Below are 20,778 nucleotides of genomic sequence, written 5' to 3' on the forward strand. Positions count from 1 at the left end.
CAGTGGAACATGAGCTCCCAGTGTGATGCTGTGGTGAAAAGAGCTAATGCAATCCTGAGAGGCATAAACAGAGTAATCTTGAGTAGGAGTAAAGAAGTGTTTTCCCTTCTGTATTCAAGAAGGATGTTGATAGATTGAAGAGGGTTCAGAGATGAGCCATAAGAATGATTAAAAAGTTAGAAAACATGCCTCATAGTGACAGATGCAGGGACTTCAGTCTATTTATCTGAACAAGGGAAGTTTAGGGAGTGACTTGATTAGTCTTCAAATATCTATCTGAGGAAAAAATATTTAATAATGGGCTGTTCAGCCTATCAGGGAAAGGCATAACACAACGGTATAATCCACACAAAGGTATAATCCAATGGCTAGAGCGTGAAGCTAGACAAATTCAGATTGGAAATAAGGCACACATTTTTAGTGGTGAGAGTAATTAACCACTGGAGTAATTTACCAAAGATCGTGGTGAATTCTCCATCACTGACAATTTTTAAATCAAGATTACGTGTTTTTCTAAAAAAGATACTCTGGGAATTATTTTGGAGAAGACTTATGGTGTGTGCTATACAAGAGGTCAGACTAGATGATCATAATGGTCCCCGCTGGCCTTAGAATCTAAGTTAGAGGTCCAATATAAACAAATTAAAAAGGCCCAACCCATAATTATTTTTATCAATGAGCCATCATTACTTAAAACTGCTGTACTGTTGATCTTGAAGGTAATAAACAATACAAAGCTATACAATTTAGCCTATAATGAGCTAAGGTTATTATGCTATTTGGGTCCCACTTTTGAGTTTTGCTGAAAAGGAAAACTTGCCTACCAGAAACCACTTTATTCACCCCCAGAGAAGATATAATTTTTCATAGATATGAAACAATAAACAATAAGAAAAGTATAGATCCTTAAAAACAATGCCCCACATGCATCCCTGGTGTAACTACATTGAAGTCAGTAGATATACAACATGGATTAAATTGACCCATAATTTGTATAATGTATATGCCCCATAAGAACTGAGTAGTATTATAAAAATGAGACAGAACCTATCAGATCCTCATTTTGATATGATTTGTATTTTCACTGTTAACAGTACATAATTATTTTCAATAAAATAACATTCATTGCAATCTGATAAGTAACCACTATGGTAAAGAAATTCAGTTACAAAGAAAAATATACATTTCTTGTTAAAGAGTAAATACTGAAGTGAGGAACATATACAGCAACTTTAATGAGCTCATGAGAGTTAAAAACTATGATTAATAAAGTGTGGTTTATACCACTGGAATTTTAAATAATTTTAAGAGCATGTCTGGTATTTTAAACTGCAGCATTTAAGAGAAATTGGACATTGTCTTCAATACAATATTTGAAGATGATAAATACATTCTACCAGTCAGCAAAGAAAGGTACTGAAAAGAGAAAGCAGCCATACAGTAGGTGAAGAATAATCTTTTCGCAACATCTTTGGTACACCTCTGGGACCTACTTTGCAGACAATTGCACCTTCCATAACAACACATGAAGAGAGACTGCTAACTGCACCAAACTCTGTATAGGAAGCGTGTATAAAAAGCACTGTATAGCTTGAAAGCTTGTCTCCTTCACCAGCATAAATTGGTCCAATAAAAGATATTACCTCAGCCACCTTGTCTTTCTTATAAGAATCCATTCAGTCTTCAAGGCTAGATTAGCTACTGGGTGATTGTACTCAAAGGAAGGAGAGTTAACAAAACAGGTTAGTTGGATTGAAGGAGAGATGGAGTCTTTGCCTGATTCATGAGTTTTAGGTATCCAGATACCACGGAGATGAGCACTACATAAAAATGCGGCTAGATAGATAAGAAGGGGACATTAAAAGTTGAATCAACACTTTATGGGGCCTTTTAAAGCATAGTCACTCTTGAATTTCTCAGATTTTATCAATCACCACTGAATAGAATTCCCCATAATAATATTTAGTCTAAGCACTTACCTAGTTAGGAATGGGTTACAGCAGGATCTACAGATCTGGGTCCATGGACGCAGAACTGTTCATCCCAGGAGCTGAGTGTGTGATATTCAGGAGGAGGTACAGGAATTAACGATAGGCATAACAGAGAGCAAGCAGTGCCACAAACAATTTTACAGGGTGGGTTCTTTATCGTTGGATTGGAACTAGAGCTTGGTTGGAAAAACTTTGACACAACCATTTCATTTTCCATCGGAAAATGCAGTTTCACTGAAATAGAAATTATTCACAAAGTGATTGTTGATTTAGCAGAAATTTTGTTTTGGGAAAAATGGGAAAACAATTTCCAATAATGTTGAGGTGTCCCATTTCAACACTTGGAATGAAACATTTCAATTTTTTCTTTTGAAATGACTTTTTGTTTCTAAATTATTTTATTTTGCACTATATATTATAAAATTTTAAAAAGTTGAATTTGTAATGAAACAAAACAATGTTGTTGAAATGAAACATTTCAATTGACCCAAAACAAACAAACAAACAAAAATTTGAATTTTCTTTTGTGGAGAATTTTGACATTTTCAGGTTTCATTCCTAATCTGAAACCTCATTGAAACCTTCCAAGAAATGGAATTTTCATTCTCTACACAGCTCTAATTGGAATATATAGTCTTAATATACAACTATATTAAAAGTATTGTGGGAATTCCTTTTCAGTGCTGATTCAGTCCTATAAGGGAAGTTGGCTTCACTATTATCTCCTCAGGGTAAATAGTTTCTATTATTGTACCCTAATCATTTTGTTTATGTGTTTCTATTTTGTGTCCCTTTTTCTTCTTAGTGTTAAGACTCGACCGGTGCGAATGCCTCCTGGTTACCAAGCAGAAATTGTTATTCAGTTGGTGTGGGTGGATGGTGAGCCTCCTCAACAAATCACCAGTCTGGCCGTAAACTCAGCCTATGGACTGTAAGTAACTAAAAATCATGTTGTATTGATTTATTGTTTACTCAACTAAGCAATATATGTTTCCGTTATACTTTGAAGTTCCCTGCAGACACTTAAAAGTCACCATGAAAAATCAAAAGTTGCTTTAAGCTAGGTTCTTGGCTAAAAAATTACAAGAACAAGTAACCCACATAAAAGATGTAATATGAGAAGTTAATCTGACATTCTCATGATGGCATCTTTCACATAATATCCCTGTCTTTTTAATCAAAACCAAATTCACCTTTCTGAGTTATAATTTTTTTAAAGATATCTTAATATTATCACAAAATGACCTGCAGCTGGCACAAGGGGGTGTAAATTAGACCTATCTGTGACACCTTGATAGAAGGCAGGCACTGATGTCACTGCTGCCTTCACTTGGGTACCTGTTAGAAGGGACAATTTTTGTTTATGGCTATGTCTCCAAAGAAAACCAGCTGGAAAAGGTTGTGATGCACTGGCCATGTATCCTTTCCAACCAGCACAGCCCATTTGATTCCATTTCATACTGATGGGAAATGCACATGTGCATCAAATCAGGAAAAGAGTCTTTACAAGTTTGTTTCTAGTAGAGAAGATATCACTCGGGTATAAAGGTACAGGTTGGTGTTTCCAAGGGGGCCTCTGGGAATTAGGTGCCCAGCTCTTACTGACTTTGAGTATAAATTTGAGCACTTGCCCCTCAGAGGCCCCTTTGAAAATCTCAGCCATAACCTTTGTATTAGTGTGAAAACATTTGTCTGTCCTGAGGTACTGGTCGGCTCCTAGTCATGAAATCTAGAAATTTCATTAATTTTACCTTTGCCAGAATGCATTTTTCACAATACCTAGGCAAACTTCACCTCTGATCCCTCCTGATCTCATTGAGTGCACCCCTTTCCAGGTCTAGCTATCACCAGGCTCAGGGTGGAATCACTCATTTCTCCATCCTCAGACTGGGCCCTGGGTTGCAGTGCCCTGGTACTAACCATGATTACCTCAGCACTCCGATTTATGGCCAGCCGCTGCAATTCTGTTCTATTCTCTGGGAGCAATGACAGTGGTAAGCAGCAACCAGGAAGGGTGCTGGAACAATTTGCATAGTGGGGGTGCTGAGCGTCATTGAACCAAACTGTAAACTCTGTATATGGTGGAAAGAACTTCAAGCCAGGGAGTGCAGCAACACCTCCAGCACCCCTAGTTCCAGCCCCTATGGTGACCAGCCTCTTTGAAGCAAAATATTGTTTATTTAGAACAAAAGCATTTCAGAGAATACAGATCTTAAAAATAATGAAACTGATTGTATGCATATTGAGCTTTTCCCTGAGGTTTACCATTTCCTTGATCTGGGAAGGCCTGACTGCTCTAGACTGCCTCCACAGAGTATCTATGTCTCAGCCCAGACAGCTTTTGACAAGTGACAGCCCCTTCTCTTCCTCAGAAGACTTTTTAACTCTTTACTGTTCTTTTGATCTGTGGCCTCCCACCCTGGCAAAACAGCTGTCACTTCATCCTCGAGCCTGGAAATAGGCCATTATCTTGTAATTGCCCCCCGGTGTTTGTTGGGAGGTTGTTTATGTGGGACCATTGTGTTGCCTTCCTGTTTATTCTTCCCATGGCCCCCTATTAAATTAGATCAGTGCAGTCATACAGGAAATTCTGTTAACCCATCATAGTTACAATTTGTATAGGGGAGGTGCTGAGAGCCATTGAACCAAACTGTAAACCCGGTATATAATGGAAACCACTTCAAGTACCCTTACTTCCATCATCTTATACAGTAACTTTATCTCACTGAGCAGGCCATGTACAATAGACATACCTTTATTACATATCCATGTTCATACATAGAGTAATACATAGCAACTCCACAGCTGTCACACCATTACTGCAGGTACAAAGCATGTATAAAAACAAAGGTTAAAAAACACCTTACATAACAAATATGAGGCAGTTGATGTGTTGTGAAATTCAATATATTTCACTTTATTTCTGTTTACTTTGAGCTCTTGCAAGCTTCAAATTAGAAATATTTACACTTTCATGCAATTAAAGAGAATCATCACACTACTGGTTTCCATTATAAAAGTAGAAAAAAGGGTGGCAAAATTCTGCAGGTATATATATATGTTAGTATATTTTAAAATATATAAAAATATTAAATTAAATTAAAACAATGACCAACTAAGAAGGCCTTTCCTGAAAATTAATAACCAGTTTGTGTGTTCCCTAGCCCTCCACGTGAGCCCCAGGTCCTCAGCTCCTCCAAATTTTAACTGCCAAGAAATGTCTGATCAAGATCTTAGCTTTGCTATTATGAAAAATATTTAATTAATTAATTAATGAAAAGCACAAGCACTCCGCCCTCCCCCCAAAAAATCAGCTTTAAGAAATTGAATGGTGTGCTGCATGTAATATGCAGTTTCTTTCAGTAGCAGTTAGCAAGTACAGTAGCTAGTGGGAAATAAGAAATTCACTCTGAACTCTTCATTAGGTTTATGATTGCATACAGAAGACAGAGAAATTCTTTATTTGCCTTTAGGTCTGGTAGGAGTAATCTTCTCCTACTTATATTGTTCCTCTGTCAAAGGTATTATTAAGCCTCCTTCTTTATAGAATGCATAACACACCTATATGCATTGTTGTAGCCTGCTGTGTCCTGAGGAAGAGCTCTGTGTAGCTCAAAAGCTTGTCTCTCTGACCAGCAGAAGTTGGTCCAATAAAAGATATTACCTCACCCAACTTGTCTCTCTAACACATCTGTAGTTTAGTTTGGCCAGTGTCAATCTAAAAAGTTTTTCTTTTGCAGTTGCTTATAAGTTTTTCAGTTATAACTTGCATTGTTGGGGTGAAATTTTCTAGGTCTGATCTCTGCCTGAGGGAGTAAAGTGTTTTGGGATATTTGAGCAAAAACAGTTTAACTGCTTTCAAGTATAAAGAAAGTGGGGAAAATCCTTTTACCATTATAAAAAAAATCTGACCTTTAGCTCATAGATGTGCCTTTTATGTGGTCTAATTAAAATCCATTTTGATTTGGACCACTTACAAAAAATTTTAAAAACATATATTGAATAGGTGAACTGATTTTTTTTTTAACAAGTTGGTAAGGGTTTCTTTTACCAAAGATCTCCCAAAATTCTGATGGCACCCCACGTGAATATGTAAGGAGTTTGAGTAGATTTTTCTGTCTTCTAAGTTGAATTTGAAACCTCACCTGTCTAGTCTGAAGCAGCTAAATTATGGAAGTGCTTTAGAAAGAATAAAACTGAGAACAAAAACCTACCTAATTCAGGAAAGCTTAATTATGCTCTTCAGACTGGTTAGAGGTCTTCAATGCTTTCTTGAAAAAAATTCTGTCAGAAACCCAGACAGTGGTGGTCAGGCTTAGATCTATTATGCTGATATGCAGCCTGTATAGATATTGATTATTGAGTCTGGTACCTTCTTTGCCACTTCAGAAATTCTTCGTCAGGAAATCTGTTTTTTGGGCTCTATGTCAGTTGTTTGACCATAGACTATGCCAGCATATGAGGATATGTTATAAAGCCGTGCTCACAAGCAATGGGTTTATATTCTTAGGATGCTGTGATGGGGTTTATAACCCAACACTGGGCAACAAGGGGTTAAGGAATTACTTTGGGCCCAGCCTCACCACACCTGTAGGAAATGCTCCAACTGGAGGAGGAGTTAAAAGATGGGGGAACCGCTCATTTGGTGCAGACCAGGGAAGAGAGCAGACCTGCAAGCTGCTGCTCCAGCAGAGGAGAGCCTGAGGGAAGGCAGAATCTATCCCTAAGACAACTTCCCAAAGGTTCCTCATGGAGGGAAGGGAGGACCTGCCACAGAGGCAGCCTGATGGAGCAACATTTCCCTCTCCCCTCATATGAACTCTGGACTTCAGTACTCCCTTTTGTTTTTGTTTGGACTACCCCAGCAGGGGAAAGCCCTTGGACTGAGGTGGCCCTGGAGGCTGGACCATACCATGGGAGGAGGCAGCTGCCACCTGAGAAAGAGAGCTACCACACTGTACGCTGCCCCCAGGAGGTGCCTTGTGGTGAGCAGGCACCCTTCACGCCACCTTAACGCAGCTGGTGACCTGGGGACAGTCATAGAATCATAGAATATCAGGGTTGGAAGGGACCCCAGAAGGTCATCTAGTCCAACCCCCTGCTTGAAGCAGGACCAATTCCCAGTTAAATCATCCCAGCCAGGGCTTTGTCGAGCCTGACCTTAAAAACCTCTGAGGAAGGAGATTCTACCACCTCCGTAGGTAACGCATTCCAGTGTTTCACCACCCTCTTAGTGAAAAAGTTTTTCCTAATATCCAATCTAAACCTCCCCCACTGCAACTTGAGACCATTACTCCTCATTCTGTCATCTGCTACCATTGAGAACAGTCTAGAGCCATCCTCTTTGGAACCCCCTTTCAGGTAGTTGAAAGCAGCTATCAAATCCCCCCTCATTCTTCTCTTCTGCAGGCTAAACAATCCCAGCTTCCTCAGTCTCTCCTCATAAGTCATGTGTTCTAGACCCCTAATCATTTTTGTTGCCCTTCGCTGGACTCTCTCCAATTTATCCACATCCTTCTTGTAGTGTGGGGCCCAAAACTGGACACAGTACTCCAGATGAGGCCTCACCAATGTCGAATAGAGGGGAACGATCACGTCCCTCGATCTGCTCGCTATGCCCCTACTTATACATCCCAAAATGCCATTGGCCTTCTTGGCAACAAGGGCACACTGCTGACTCATATCCAGCTTCTCGTCCACTGTCACCCCTAGGTCCTTTTCCACAGAACTGCTGCCTAGCCATTCGGTCCCTAGTCTGTAGCGGTGCATTAGATTCTTCCATCCTAAGTGCAGGACCCTGCACTTATCCTTATTGAACTTCATCAGATTTCTTTTGGCCCAATCCTCCAATTTGTCTAGGTCCTTCTGTATCCTATCCCTCCCCTCCAGCGTATCTACCACTCCTCGCAGTCACAGGTGGGGAGATAGGAAGTCGCCCAGAGAGGGCAGCCTTAAGCAGCCTTGGTTGTCAGATCACTGACAGTCCTCAAAGGGCCCTGGGTTGGAGCCTGGTGAAGTGGGAAGGTCCAGGCTCCCTTACCAACAATCCCACTGCAGGTCATGGGCCTTAGCCCTGACCACCAGATGACACTATCCGACAAACCGACCCTCGATTGAGGACCATCACAGATGCACTCCAGCACTTTCCATGAGAGTGATGTACATCATGGCCAAAAGACTATTCAGGCAGACTGGATGAGTTACCAGACCCAAATCCCTGGAGAGTGTAATCTCAATTAGGAGGTATACTCTTGATTTTTCTTTGGCAGTGAGCTTTACCATGTGTGGTTGACCACCGGACACACTGTAAACCATGATTAGTCTTACATTAGCTTGTGTGACTCTCTATTCCTCCCCTGTTTTCATTAATGTTCCAAAAGATCAGGTTGAACTGGGTTTAAACCATCTTTACTGTATCTCTCTGTCTTTGCTTTCTGGGGCTGATAGTCCTCATGATAAACCAATGCCAGAGACTCCTCCTTTATCTAGAACGCCTCATGGAATGTCCCATTCCCTTAAAAAATCCTTCTTACAACAGTCAGATGGCTTTCAGGGTGATAAGGACTCATTTGAGATTTTCTCCTGTAGCCAATTGCCCAGCTTGGTCCTTACTATTGTATTTAGAAAAAGAAAAGGAGTACTTGTGGCACCTTAGAGACTAACCAATTTATTTGAGCATGAGCTTTCGTGAGCTACAGCTCACTTCATCAGATGTTTACCGTGGAAACTGCAGCAGACTTTATATACACACAGAAATCATGAAACAATACCTCCTCCCACCCCACTGTCCTGCTGGTAATAGCTTATCTAAAGTGATCAACAGGTGGGCCATTTCCAGCACAAATCCAGGTTTTCTCACCCTCCACCCCCCCACACAAATTCACTCTCCTGCTGGTGTTAGCCCATCCAAAGTGACAACTCTTTACATAATCAAGTCGGGCTATTTCCTGCATAGATCAAGGTTTTCTCACATCCCCCCCACCCCCATACACACACAAACTCACTCTCCTGCTGGTAATAGCTCATCTAAACTGACCATTCTCCAGGTTTAAATCCAAGTTAAACCAGAACATCTGGGGGGGGGGGGGGTAGGAAAAAACAAGAGGAAACAGGCTACCTTGCATAATGACTTAGCCACTCCCAGTCTCTATTTAAGCCTAAATTAATAGTATCCAATTTGCAAATGAATTCCAATTCAGCAGTTTCTCGCTGGAGTCTGGATTTGAAGTTTTTTTGTTTTAAGATAGCGACCTTCATGTCTGTGATTGCGTGACCAGAGAGATTGAAGTGTTCTCCGACTGGTTTATGAATGTTATAATTCTTGACATCTGATTTGTGTGGACACAAATTATAATCAATATATATATATAATCAAGAATTATAACATTCATAAACCAGTCGGAGAACACTTCAATCTCTCTGGTCACGCAATCACAGACATGAAGGTCGCTATCTTAAAACAAAAAAACTTCAAATCCAGACTCCAGCGAGAAACTGCTGAATTGGAATTCATTTGCAAATTGGATACTATTAATTTAGGCTTAAATAGAGACTGGGAGTGGCTAAGTCATTATGCAAGGTAGCCTGTTTCCTCTTGTTTTTTCCTACCCCCCCCCCCCCCAGATGTTCTGGTTTAACTTGGATTTAAACCTGGAGAATGGTCAGTTTAGATGAGCTATTACCAGCAGGAGAGTGAGTTTGTGTGTGTATGGGGGTGGGGGGGATGTGAGAAAACCTTGATCTATGCAGGAAATAGCCCGACTTGATTATGTAAAGAGTTGTCACTTTGGATGGGCTAACACCAGCAGGAGAGTGAATTTGTGTGGGGGGGTGGAGGGTGAGAAAACCTGGATTTGTGCTGGAAATGGCCCACCTGTTGATCACTTTAGATAAGCTATTACCAGCAGGACAGTGGGGTGGGAGGAGGTATTGTTTCATGATTTCTGTGTGTATATAAAGTCTGCTGCAGTTTCCACGGTAAACATCTGATGAAGTGAGCTGTAGCTCACGAAAGCTCATGCTCAAATAAATTGGTTAGTCTCTAAGGTGCCACAAGTACTCCTTTTCTTTTTGCGAATACAGACTAACACGGCTGTTCCTCTGAAACCTGTCATTGTATTTAGAGTATTTTGTAACGGTTACTTTCAGAAAGATCTCACTGATCACTATCTCTTTACATGTTTTTTATTTTTATTTTTACTGTGTTCAACAAAGGCCTCAGCCACATCATTTTCTAGAGGCAGATGACTAGCATTTCTGTTGTCTCAAATCACAGAAAAGAGATTGTGTTTTGTTCACGCTCCAGTCTTCTTTTTGTACAGCGCTATGTTGCCTCATTTTGATCCCTTTTACTTGCTTAGTACAAATTGGTCTTTTATTTATGTAGGAACATAGGACTTGCTTTAACAGCTTAGCCCAGTGGTTCATCTAATCCAAATCCCTGTCTCTGACAGTTGGTAGTACCAGATACTTCACAGAAAGATTCAAGAATCCCCATAATGGACAATAGGGATAGTTTCCTTGCAAACCCCCATCAGTTAGAGCTTGGCCTGTGCCCTGAAACATGAAGGTTTGTATACTGTATACAAAATGTTATCCTGTCTAATATAACTGTGGATGTTCTTATTTAACTCAACAAACCCTTGTTGAAAGTCTAAGGGTGGATCCATGGTCAGTGGTTGGAGCATGCTGTCAGTGCATTCCTTCTGTGAATGTTCTGTCATAGTTGTTGTTAGTAATAGTGGTACTCATTTTGCCTCCCTTGGATTCCATTTTCTTTATTTTCTATTTGTTCCTGTTCTCCGTAGTCTGAACTCTGGGCTTAAGTGGTTCCAGGGGAACTTACACCAATGTCCCCTGGCTTCAAGCCCTACTCTGGGTGTCCCAGGCTGTTGGCCATGAGTATCCCTCACCCTCACTGTCTGAAGTGCTTGGGTGAGGGTCACATCAGGGACAGATACCTGATTTGACAGGGCTTCAAGACAAGAATTAACAAGCTAAGAGAAGAGCATCTCAGATACATCTTCATGGAGGCACCCTTCACCTAGCATTGGATCCACCTCAGTTGGATAGAAGTGATTCCTCAACACTCTGTCCAGGAGTGTTCCCCCAGCTTTCCCTGTGAACAGAGACAGGAGAAAATCCCCCTTATTGGGGCAGTCCTCAAAGAGACACATGTTCTTTGAGTACCTTCAGCCTCTGAAGCCTAAGAAGAGAATGGCTTTGACGTTCTCCTCCTCCTCGCAGTATGAAGTGGGTTCCTACGGGAATCTAGGGCATCTTCCAAGCAGTGACTGTTCAAGACAATCTGCTGCACCTGCAGCTTCCTGAATGCCCCCTCCTACCCTCTGGTCAGTTCCCCTTTAGGGGTGACAAAGTAGAAAATAGAGCAGCTTGCTCCTCTATAAACAGGTTTCCCTGGAAGGACCCCCACTGGGATCCCCCAACCCAGGGAGCCAGCGGTTCTGGCCAGCCCCACCCCACATTAGGGATCTATCTTTAAGAGAGCCATGTGCTAGGACTTGTGAGATGGGGCTCCATCTGCTCCACCAATTCTGGCTCTGGCCCTCCCATCCTGAGTGAACCCTTCTGGGTGTCAATCTGAAGGTCACCCAGGGTTCAGGAGGAGCTTCTCCCAGCCAGCTGGGTCTCTGATGTGAGGCTGGGGGAGGGGAGCCATGCAATACATGGGTAGAACGATGTGGGGGAATAATACAGGACTGGAGTCTGGACACAATGAGGGATGCGGGACAAGACCTGCGTGAAGACCAGGACACAGGGGACAGGTGCGGTGGTCGCACTGTCCGCTCTGCTGACTTCCCTGGATGTGGCAGACTTGGCTGCCAAATTCATGGTGATGGCAGTAACCATCAGTTGCTTGTTATGCCTCCTGTTATCGGGGATCCCTGTAGAAGTACAACAGATTTTTGAAGCTCTCCCCTTCAGGGGCTGTGCCTTATTCTTCTGGAAGATGGATGAAGCACGGCATATGTTAAAAGATTCTAGGCCAGTGTTGACATCCCTGCCCCTATATACACCAGACCCCAAAAGAACAAAATTTTGACCCGTGTTTCAACCAAGGCAGCAGTATTATATGTCTAGACAAGCAGATCAGTCTAGGCAAAAACAGAAGCAAGGAGGGAGGAGTCCCCAACCACCCGCTGCCGCCACTTCATCCAGGCAGCTGTATGTCTCAAAGCAGCCTATTCGGGTCTCTTTCCAGCTGTTTGTCTCCTATGCAGAAGAAAGGGATGGCATCCTGTAACACTGCAGTGGCTTTCCAAGTGGATCACCAGCTGTATTGTCATATATTAAAAGATCAAGGGCATCAAGCCTCATGAAAATCTCTGTGCAGTCAACCAGAGCACACACAACCTCCACAGTGGTTGTGAGAAACATCCTTCTTATAGATCTCTGGAGGGTGGCAAAATGGTCTTCAGTCCACACTTTTGCTAGATGCAATTAGTGTATTTACCACATCAAGAGAAGACACGAATTTGGGGAAAGCAGTCCTGCAGTCCTTCATCCGATGAGATTCCTAGCCCTTCTCCAGCGGAAACTGCTTGGAAGACACCTAGTATAATGGACATAAGCAGTAACACAAAGAAAAATGTTTACTCTCCTCTCATAACTGCTGTTCCTTGAGATGTGTTGCATATGTCTATTACACGACCCACCCTCCTTCCCCAGTACATCAGAGCCTGTCATCTAAGAATCCAGTACGAAGCTCTTGGCGTGGAGCATCAAGAACAGCAAGGTGCAGGAGTGGCCTCCCCTGTGGGTACTGCTAAGGAAAACTCGCCAACACTGGTGCACAGTGTGTTCACACACTTAGCATGATGGCATACACAACACATCTCAAAGAATAACAGCTGTCTGAGGTGAGAAACCATTTCTTCTAGTGAATATGTTTGTTGTAGTGATTCCACTTCTCCCATACTACCATTCTCCCATCTATATTGCTTTTCTAATATATATTAAACATCTACTATAAGATTTATGGACCTGTTTTCAAAGGAGCCAGATGAAATCAGGCACTCAACTCCGATTGAATTTTGGTGGGAATTGAACACCTAAATCCCTTGTGCTGCTTTGAAAATCATGGCCTTAGTCATTTTTTAAATAACAATATGAAACTCAGCTATATATTCCTCCTCTGACTGACTGACTTTTTGCTTTTGTCGTTCCTGGTAGCTGTAGCTCTATGGTTGCTGTGTGGAATCTTGTTCTGTACAGTGGGAGAAAAGAAAGGACAAAAAAAATTATAGTACATGTACACAAAAGACCAGATTTCATGGGGGAGACCAGATTTCACGGTCTCTGACACTTTTTTGTACGTCCATGAATTTGGTAGGGCGCTAGTTATATATAATGTAAGATTTGTGCACTTAATTGTCATTATCTACCACATGGTTGTAATTACTACAGATATATTGTTCCATACAGCAATGTTTAGATATTATTACAACAATAAAACATGCAAAGTGAGTGTTCATTAAGGTAAACTATATCTGTTTTGAATGTTAATTACAGCATTTTAGGACAAAAGTTTGTTTGAATTCAGAATTATAAAACCATTTATAATTACAATTAAAAACTTAAGCTTTGAAAATAAGGTCTTAGAAAATTATTGCAAATTCACAGTAGTAGCTGTTTTAAATGATATTTCTATTAATTATACCATATAATGCGAGAGTATAATGCCTTTGAGGAACATTTCTTTTCTCAGAGTTGCATTTGGGAACTGCAATGGTTTGGCTGTTGTGGATTTTATGCAGAAGACAGTATTGCTGAGCATGGGAACCATTGACCTATACGGATCAAGTGATCCATACCAGCGTCAGCCCCGTTCTCCACGCAAAAACAAGCAGTTCACTGCAGGTAGGAGATAAAACACAGTTGTTTTGAACCCGACTCATTCTTTGTTTTCTTGCTTGCGGCTTTTTATAGTGCTTTTGAAATGCATGATTATCTGCCAGCCAGTGGAATTTATAGAAGCACATGAGAGAAATCTGACTGCTCCTTAGGTATTGAAACTTCCTCAAATGCAAAGCATTATATCTGAAGCTTAATTGTTTGGGATGGTGGTCAGCAAGTAATCTCCCTAGCTGAGGCCCCAAGTAATTGTAAGGAGTAGAAAAACTGATTGTCTTAATGCTAGCTAGCTCATGATGTGCACAGTCAATATGCTGCTTTTTTTTCCAGTTGCCAAATGCTTTAGACAGATAAGCAAGATTTCACTTTAAAGCAACATGTATCCTCTGCCAAATCACATGCTTTTGTCTTTTAATAAATCTTTATGGTCGAAGAACTAACTGAAAAAACACATCCCAGGGACATCTTCATTAAGTAGCTGAAGCAGCTTAAGACAGGAAGTAGACATTTTTATTCTCCTCCATTGGATATAGTAACTAGAGCGCTTGATAGAAGCTCATTAAATCTGTCTGTGCAATTTTTTTAAATTTGATGTCAAGAAGCATATGACAGACTTCATTAAGTGTTGCATAGTGGAATTAAGTTTCCACCAATACAATTACACTTTGCCTTATGTTTCTGTTAATATAAAATTTCCATTTGTGTCAGAAAATTAGTAAAATGAGTACTTTATATTTGTGTAAAATATTTTTGTCTGTATGTTTCATTTTTACACAATTAAAACAGACACAGTTATGACATTTTAAAGTTTGGTTACAAAGCAATTGGGATGAAAACTTCAGGGTTTATAATCTAGTCATGAATTTTGAAAAATGTAAATTGTAGTGTACTATTAATTTATGACAACTATATGTTCATCAATATGTCCTGCACTAAGGCACCCAGTCATGTTCTCATTGGAATCAGTGGGAATTTTGCCACTGACTTTGGTGTAAGAAAGATTGGACTCTAAATTATTAAAACTTAAAGAAACCTCCATGTTCTACTTTTGTCCCTGAAATACTGTTTATTTTACATTTTACAAATATCTAACCCCATCAGGTTCAGTTCTCAGCTATGCCAAGTGTAAACACAATGTAAACTTGCCACAGCTTATGAGAGCAACTCCTGGTCTGGCTGGGGCCACAGCAACCCCCACATAACTTTGCTGCTCTTTTAACCACGCTTCAACCAGACACTGCAGCAACTGCACAGGAGGGGGACCATGGGTGATGTAGGGCTAGCTGGGCTAGCTTTGTGCCACCTGAGGATTCCCTTGTGTCAGGCAGAATCTTTGGCTGTCGCTTTAGGGCAACATTCCAGCTGTTTTGTGCAGCTGATAATTGAGCCCATCTTGTATAAATACCTACTGAAAATAACAATCTTTTTTAGACCACTCATCAAAATTATGCATCTGAATAAAACCTCAGCTGCTTTCTCACCATCCATCCCACACCCTTTACTTTTCTGGATTATTATTTTCCTTGTTATATCTTCTCACCAGAGGGTAAACATCTGCTGAAATTTCTTCACCTTGGCTGTTCTAGATGCTGGATATGGTATCACATCCTTTCACTTTAGACTGTTTTTTTTTTCTCTTTTTCCTCTGCCTGCTGCTGATGCTGGTGTACTGGCATGTTCCAAAGACAACTTTTGCATGCGTGGCCTGTCTAACTTTTATCCTGATTTAACGAAACGGATCCGTACTTCCTATCAGAGTAAGTTCTATAAAGGTTAGGCAAACAGCTTTATCACAATCACAATATGCCGGACTTAAACCCATATGTTTGTGCTCCGTAATGTGTTTCTTTAAACACATTCAGCATGCATGCAAATTTTTTAAATTTTCTTTTACAAGAAATGTAAACCATGATGAGTGCTGACAATTGTTTTCATTACACCAACATTTCAGGTCTGTTTCTGGTGCCAGTGAAGTCAATGACAAAACTCTCATTGACTTACCATGGGGTTGGGCCTTAAAATGGATTATTCAGCAATGTTAACTTCCTGATGATCATTAACATCCATTGTTATTGTGTTAATTTTAACGTGTATCTACTTATGTGAACAGGTTTCAGAGAAGCAGCTGTGTTAGTCTGTATTCTCAAAAAGAAAAGGAGTACTTGTGGCACCTCAGAGACTAACAAATTTATTTGAGCATAATAAGGTCTGTAATCGTGAGCTACAGCTCACTTCATCGGATGCATTCAGTGGAAAATACAGTGCGGAGATTTATGTACATAGAGAACATGAAACAATGGGTGTTACCATACACACTGTAACCAGAGTGATCACTTAAGGTGAGCTATTACCAGCAGCAGAGCAGGGTGGAAAAAACCTTTTGTAGTGATAATCAAGGTGGGCCATTTCCAGCAGTTGACAAGAACGTTTGAGGAACAGTGTGGGGGTAGATGACCCATCTACTCCCAGTCTCTTCACGCCAGTTGGAGAATGCTTCAATCTCTCTGGTCACTTGATTACAGACCTAAAAGTGGCAACAAAAAAACTTCAAAAACAGACTCCAACGAGAGACTGCTGAATTGGAATTAATTTGCAAACTGGATACAATTAACTTAGGCTTGAATAGAGACTGGGAGTGGATCGGTCATTACACAAAGTAAAACTATTTCCCCATGTTTATTCCGCCCCACCCCCCACTGTTCCTCAGACGTTCTTGTCAACTGCTGGAAATGGCCCACCTTGATTATCACTACAAATAGTTTCCTCCTCCCCCCCCCAGCTCTCCTGCTGGTAATAGCTCACATTAAGTGATCACTCTGGTTACAGTGTGTATGGTAACACCCATTGTTTCATGTTCTTTATGTATATAAATCTCTCCACTGTATTTTCCACTGAATGTATCCGATGAAGTGAGCTGTAGCTCCCGAAAGCTTATGCTCAAATAAATGTGTTAGTCTCTAAGGTGGGGGAGGTTTAGATTGGATATAAGGAAAAACTTTTTCACTAAGAGGGTGGTGAAACACTGGAATGCGTTACCTAGGGAGGTGGTAGAATCTCCTTCCTTAGAGGTTTTTAAGGTCAGGCTTGACAAAGCCCTGGCTGGGATGATTTAACTGGGAATTGGTCCTGCTTTGAGCAGGGGGTTGGACTAGATGACCTTCTGGGGTCCCTTCCAACCCTGATATTCTATGATTCTATGATTCTAAGGTGCCACAAGTACTCCTTTTCTTTTTACTTATGTGAAGAATCTCTTATTTTGAGATGGTGCTGCCCCAGTGTAGTTGTAAATAAATTAACTATTCTACTGTTTTAGAACACCAGTGTGGTCTACAGAACTAAGCAATGGTGTGGGAGCCAGGAATACGAAGTTCTGAGCCTGGCTCTGTACTTGGTTTACTGTGTGGCTGTGGGCAAATGAGCCCATCTGTCTGAGTCTTGGTTTCCACATGTGTGAAATAGGTATTATAATACTTACGTATCTCAAAGGAGGGTTGTGAGGATTAGTTAGTTAATATTTGTAATATGCTTTCAAGATGTAAAGTGGAGTATAAATTCTAATTACTGTTTTATACACAGTGTGTGATGCACTAGGCTATAATTCATATTGCAGAAATGACTTATGAGGCCCTGCTGTGTGCTTCATAGGGTACATCTGCTTTTCAAGCTGGATGTGTAATTTCCAGCTTAAGAAGACATACCCACACTACTTCTGATGGAGTTATCTTGCTAAAAATAGAATGTAGCTGCCACCGTGCGAGCGTCAGGAGGTGCTAGCCACCCTGAGTACATACCTAACATCTTGGACAGGTACATACTCAGGTCAGCTAGCCCCTCCAGCTGCTTGCATCACCTTGGTTATACTCTGTTTTTAGCTCTCTGGCTCAATCACAGCTGGCAAGGCTATGTTTTCCCTAGAGCTGGAAGTTACACTGTCCAGTTCAAAGTGTGAACATACCCTTAATGAACTGGCCTCTTGCTCAACTCTTTTTAAACCAGTTTTCATAGAAGAGCTGGATAGGCCAATTAAGCTAAGTACTCAAGGAGGGTAAGATCATTAATGGGGAACAGTGGCTTGATAGCCTACTGCAAAGTATTTGTACATAATGCCATTAAAATGTGGTTCTGTGCTTACACTAGATTCCAGTGTACAATATTTATCCCACCCGTAGCAATGCATTTTGTACTGAAAGTGGGTAAAATGTTTGAAGCTTTTAAAAATGTGAACCATTTGTTCACTAAATGTGAGGCCAGTCATAAATCTGGTAACCTGTTTAAAGGAATGTGATTTGTTAAAGGAATAACGCCTATGACATAGAATGTTTTAAAACATAATTGCCCAATTCCTGCTAATTTTATTTGATTTATAACTGGAAGATGGAGAAACAAGCTGCTACCACAATTTTTTAAAGTATGTATTGTCTGCTTTCCAGCTTCAATACCTAAATCAGAAAAGGCCTCCCTAAAGTCACTCAGGTATCTGGCTGAAAGCTCCCTCCATCATCTGCCTTCTCTGTTTCCTCAGGAATTTTATTTTGTTCATTATTTAACATTTATATTGCAGTATGTGCTGTACAAACATAATAAATGACAGTCCCTGACCCAAAATTGCTTTCAGCCTAAAAGACAAGACATAACAGGTGGGTGAAACAAAGCAGTTGGCAAGGATTGGGAGGGAGAGATGGTGTCACAAAGAAATATAATAGAACGTGCCAGTTTTTAGCTGATCAGTAGTAATGATCACAGCTTTCCACTTGCCTAGCTAATCTCAGGTTCTACTTTACAGTACACCTTACAGAAGAGGTGAGTTTTCAGGAGGATATGGCAATAGCTTTACAAATTTTGATGGGAAGTTTTCCCTACTCATAAGTGGTAGCAAAAGAGAAAGCACAAAAGTGTTTGTTGGAGAACCAGAGAATTGGGAAATTGAGGCTGGCATTATTGGCAGAGCACAGGTGGGAGTCAACCTTGTGGTAGGTTGAGGCCTGAACGGTGGAGACCTTTGTGAGGACAAGGAGAGCTAATGGAAGGACTTAAAGAGGGTATTGACATAATCAGAACAATGAACCAAGAAGCTGATCTTAGAAGTAGTGATTTGAATGGATTTGAGGAAGCAAGCTTGCAGGCATTGTGGCCAGAAAGGAAGAGATTACAGTAGTCAAGGAGCATGATGATCTGTGCTGGAGAAGAGTTTTGGCAGATAGGAGAGAGAAGAATGGTTGGATTCTTGGAAGAGATGTGCATCAAGAAGGATCCAGATTTATATGCAACCTGATCTGAAAATCCATGAGGAGATCCAAAAAGACAGAGATTTTAATTTGGATGGAGGGAGATAAGTCCAGAGTGGAGAGGCAAATTTGTGAGTCATCAGCATAAAGATGGTATTCAAAAGCACCCAGAGACAGGGTATAGAGGGAGAAGTGGGGAGGGATAGCTCAGTGGTTTGAGCATTGGCCTGCTAAACCCAGGGTTGTGAGTTCAATCCTTGAGGGGGCCATTTGGGATCTGGGGCAAAAATTGGGGATTGGTCCTGCTTTGAGTAGGGGGTTGGACTAGATGACCTCCTGAGGTCCCTTCCAACCCTGGTATTCTATGATTCTATGATTCTATGAAGTGAAAAGGGCCAAGGTAGCCTTCAGTGACCCCCACCAAAAGAGGAAAAGGGAAAGAAGATGACCCACCAAGATGGACACTGAAGGAGATATCCAAGAGGTCAGAGGAAAACCAGGAGAGGACAGAGTCACAGAAACCTAGAGATAACAGGATTTCAAAAGGTTAGCATTGTCAAAGGCAGTTGATAAGTCAAGGAGGATGAGGGTGGAGTAGCAGCCTTCATATTTGGCCAAAGAGAGGTCATTGGAGAGTTTGATGAGTGCCGTTTCAGTAGACTGTAGGGGGTGGAAACCAGAGTGAAAGGCACCTAGAATGGACTTGGAGAAGAGGAATTTCAGACAGCCGTTGTAGACAGCACACTCAGTGGGTTTGGAGATGAAGGGGGAAGGGACATGGGGTGATAAATTTGAAGGGGAAGTGGAATCAAGTCTGGGCTCTTTTTATAGAGAGACCAAAACATATTTATATTGTATGTGGAAGGAACCTGAGGAGAGTAAGAGGTTGAGGAGAAGAGTGAGGACTGGTGTGAGGGTGACTTTGACTCTGCTTCCAACCCATTGTGTTTTCATTGCAACTGCTGGCAGCCATGTTCCTTTGTAACGAGTGTCACAGTTTCAGAGTAACAGCATCTGTTTCCCTTCCATGGTTCACTCCAGGAGAGCCCAGTCAGGTCTCAGATCTCCAGCTATCACCTGTCTCTGAGCAAGGACCCTGTCCCACTCCCTTCTGACTAGGAGTTGTAAGGCCGCACAGCCCCCTGCCACACACAGGGATCTCTCCAGTAAGCCAATCTGCCTAATGGCATTTGCTTGCACTGTGCTTTCTCTCCAAAGGCTGTGAACAGTGCATTGCCAGCAGTTACAGAGAAAACATAATAAAAACAATAAACAGATTTAAACATAAACTAAACATAACAGGAGTCACCAATCTGTCTGATGGGGCCCTAGTAGGCCATAAACTTTTGCAAGGGTTGGGTCCCCCTTGGACAGAAGGTCCTGTTCACTTGCTGTGGATAAATTGGAAAGAGTCCAGCGAAGGGCAACAAAAATGATTAGGGGTCTGGAACACATGACTTATGAGGAGAGGCTGAGGGAACTGGGATTGTTTAGTCTGCAGAAGAGAAGAATGAGGGGGGATTTGATAGCTGCTTTCAACTACCTGAGAGGTGGTTCCAGAGAGGATGGTTCTAGACTATTCTCAGTGGTAGAAGAGGACAGGACAAGGAGTAATGGTCTCAAGTTGCAGTGGGGGAGGTTTAGGTTGGATATTAGGAAAAACTTTTTCACTAGGAGGGTGGTGAAAC

At 41.3% G+C, this 20,778-nt stretch overlaps 1 protein-coding gene across 12 annotated transcripts in view; it reads left to right on the forward strand.

Annotated features, from left to right (window-relative positions):
* Positions 1-20,778, forward strand: part of STXBP5L (syntaxin binding protein 5L) — a 440,505-nt gene that overhangs the window by 335,406 nt on the left and 84,321 nt on the right. For 9 of the 12 annotated variants that reach the window (XM_078848433.1, XM_073309722.2, XM_078848419.1 and 6 more), the window contains 3 exons: positions 2,797-2,922; positions 13,720-13,871; positions 15,551-15,622. In XM_078848433.1, coding sequence (XP_078704559.1) covers positions 2,797-2,922; positions 13,720-13,871; positions 15,551-15,622 — 350 coding nt within the window. The remainder of the gene's footprint in view (positions 1-2,796; positions 2,923-13,719; positions 13,872-15,550; positions 15,623-20,778) is intronic. The other 3 variants (XM_073309775.2, XM_073309785.2, XM_073309803.2) reach the window with 1 other exon arrangement.

Source organism: Lepidochelys kempii, chromosome 1 (assembly GCF_965140285.1).
Source record: "Lepidochelys kempii isolate rLepKem1 chromosome 1, rLepKem1.hap1, whole genome shotgun sequence".
Taxonomy (NCBI): Eukaryota; Metazoa; Chordata; order Testudines; family Cheloniidae; genus Lepidochelys; species Lepidochelys kempii.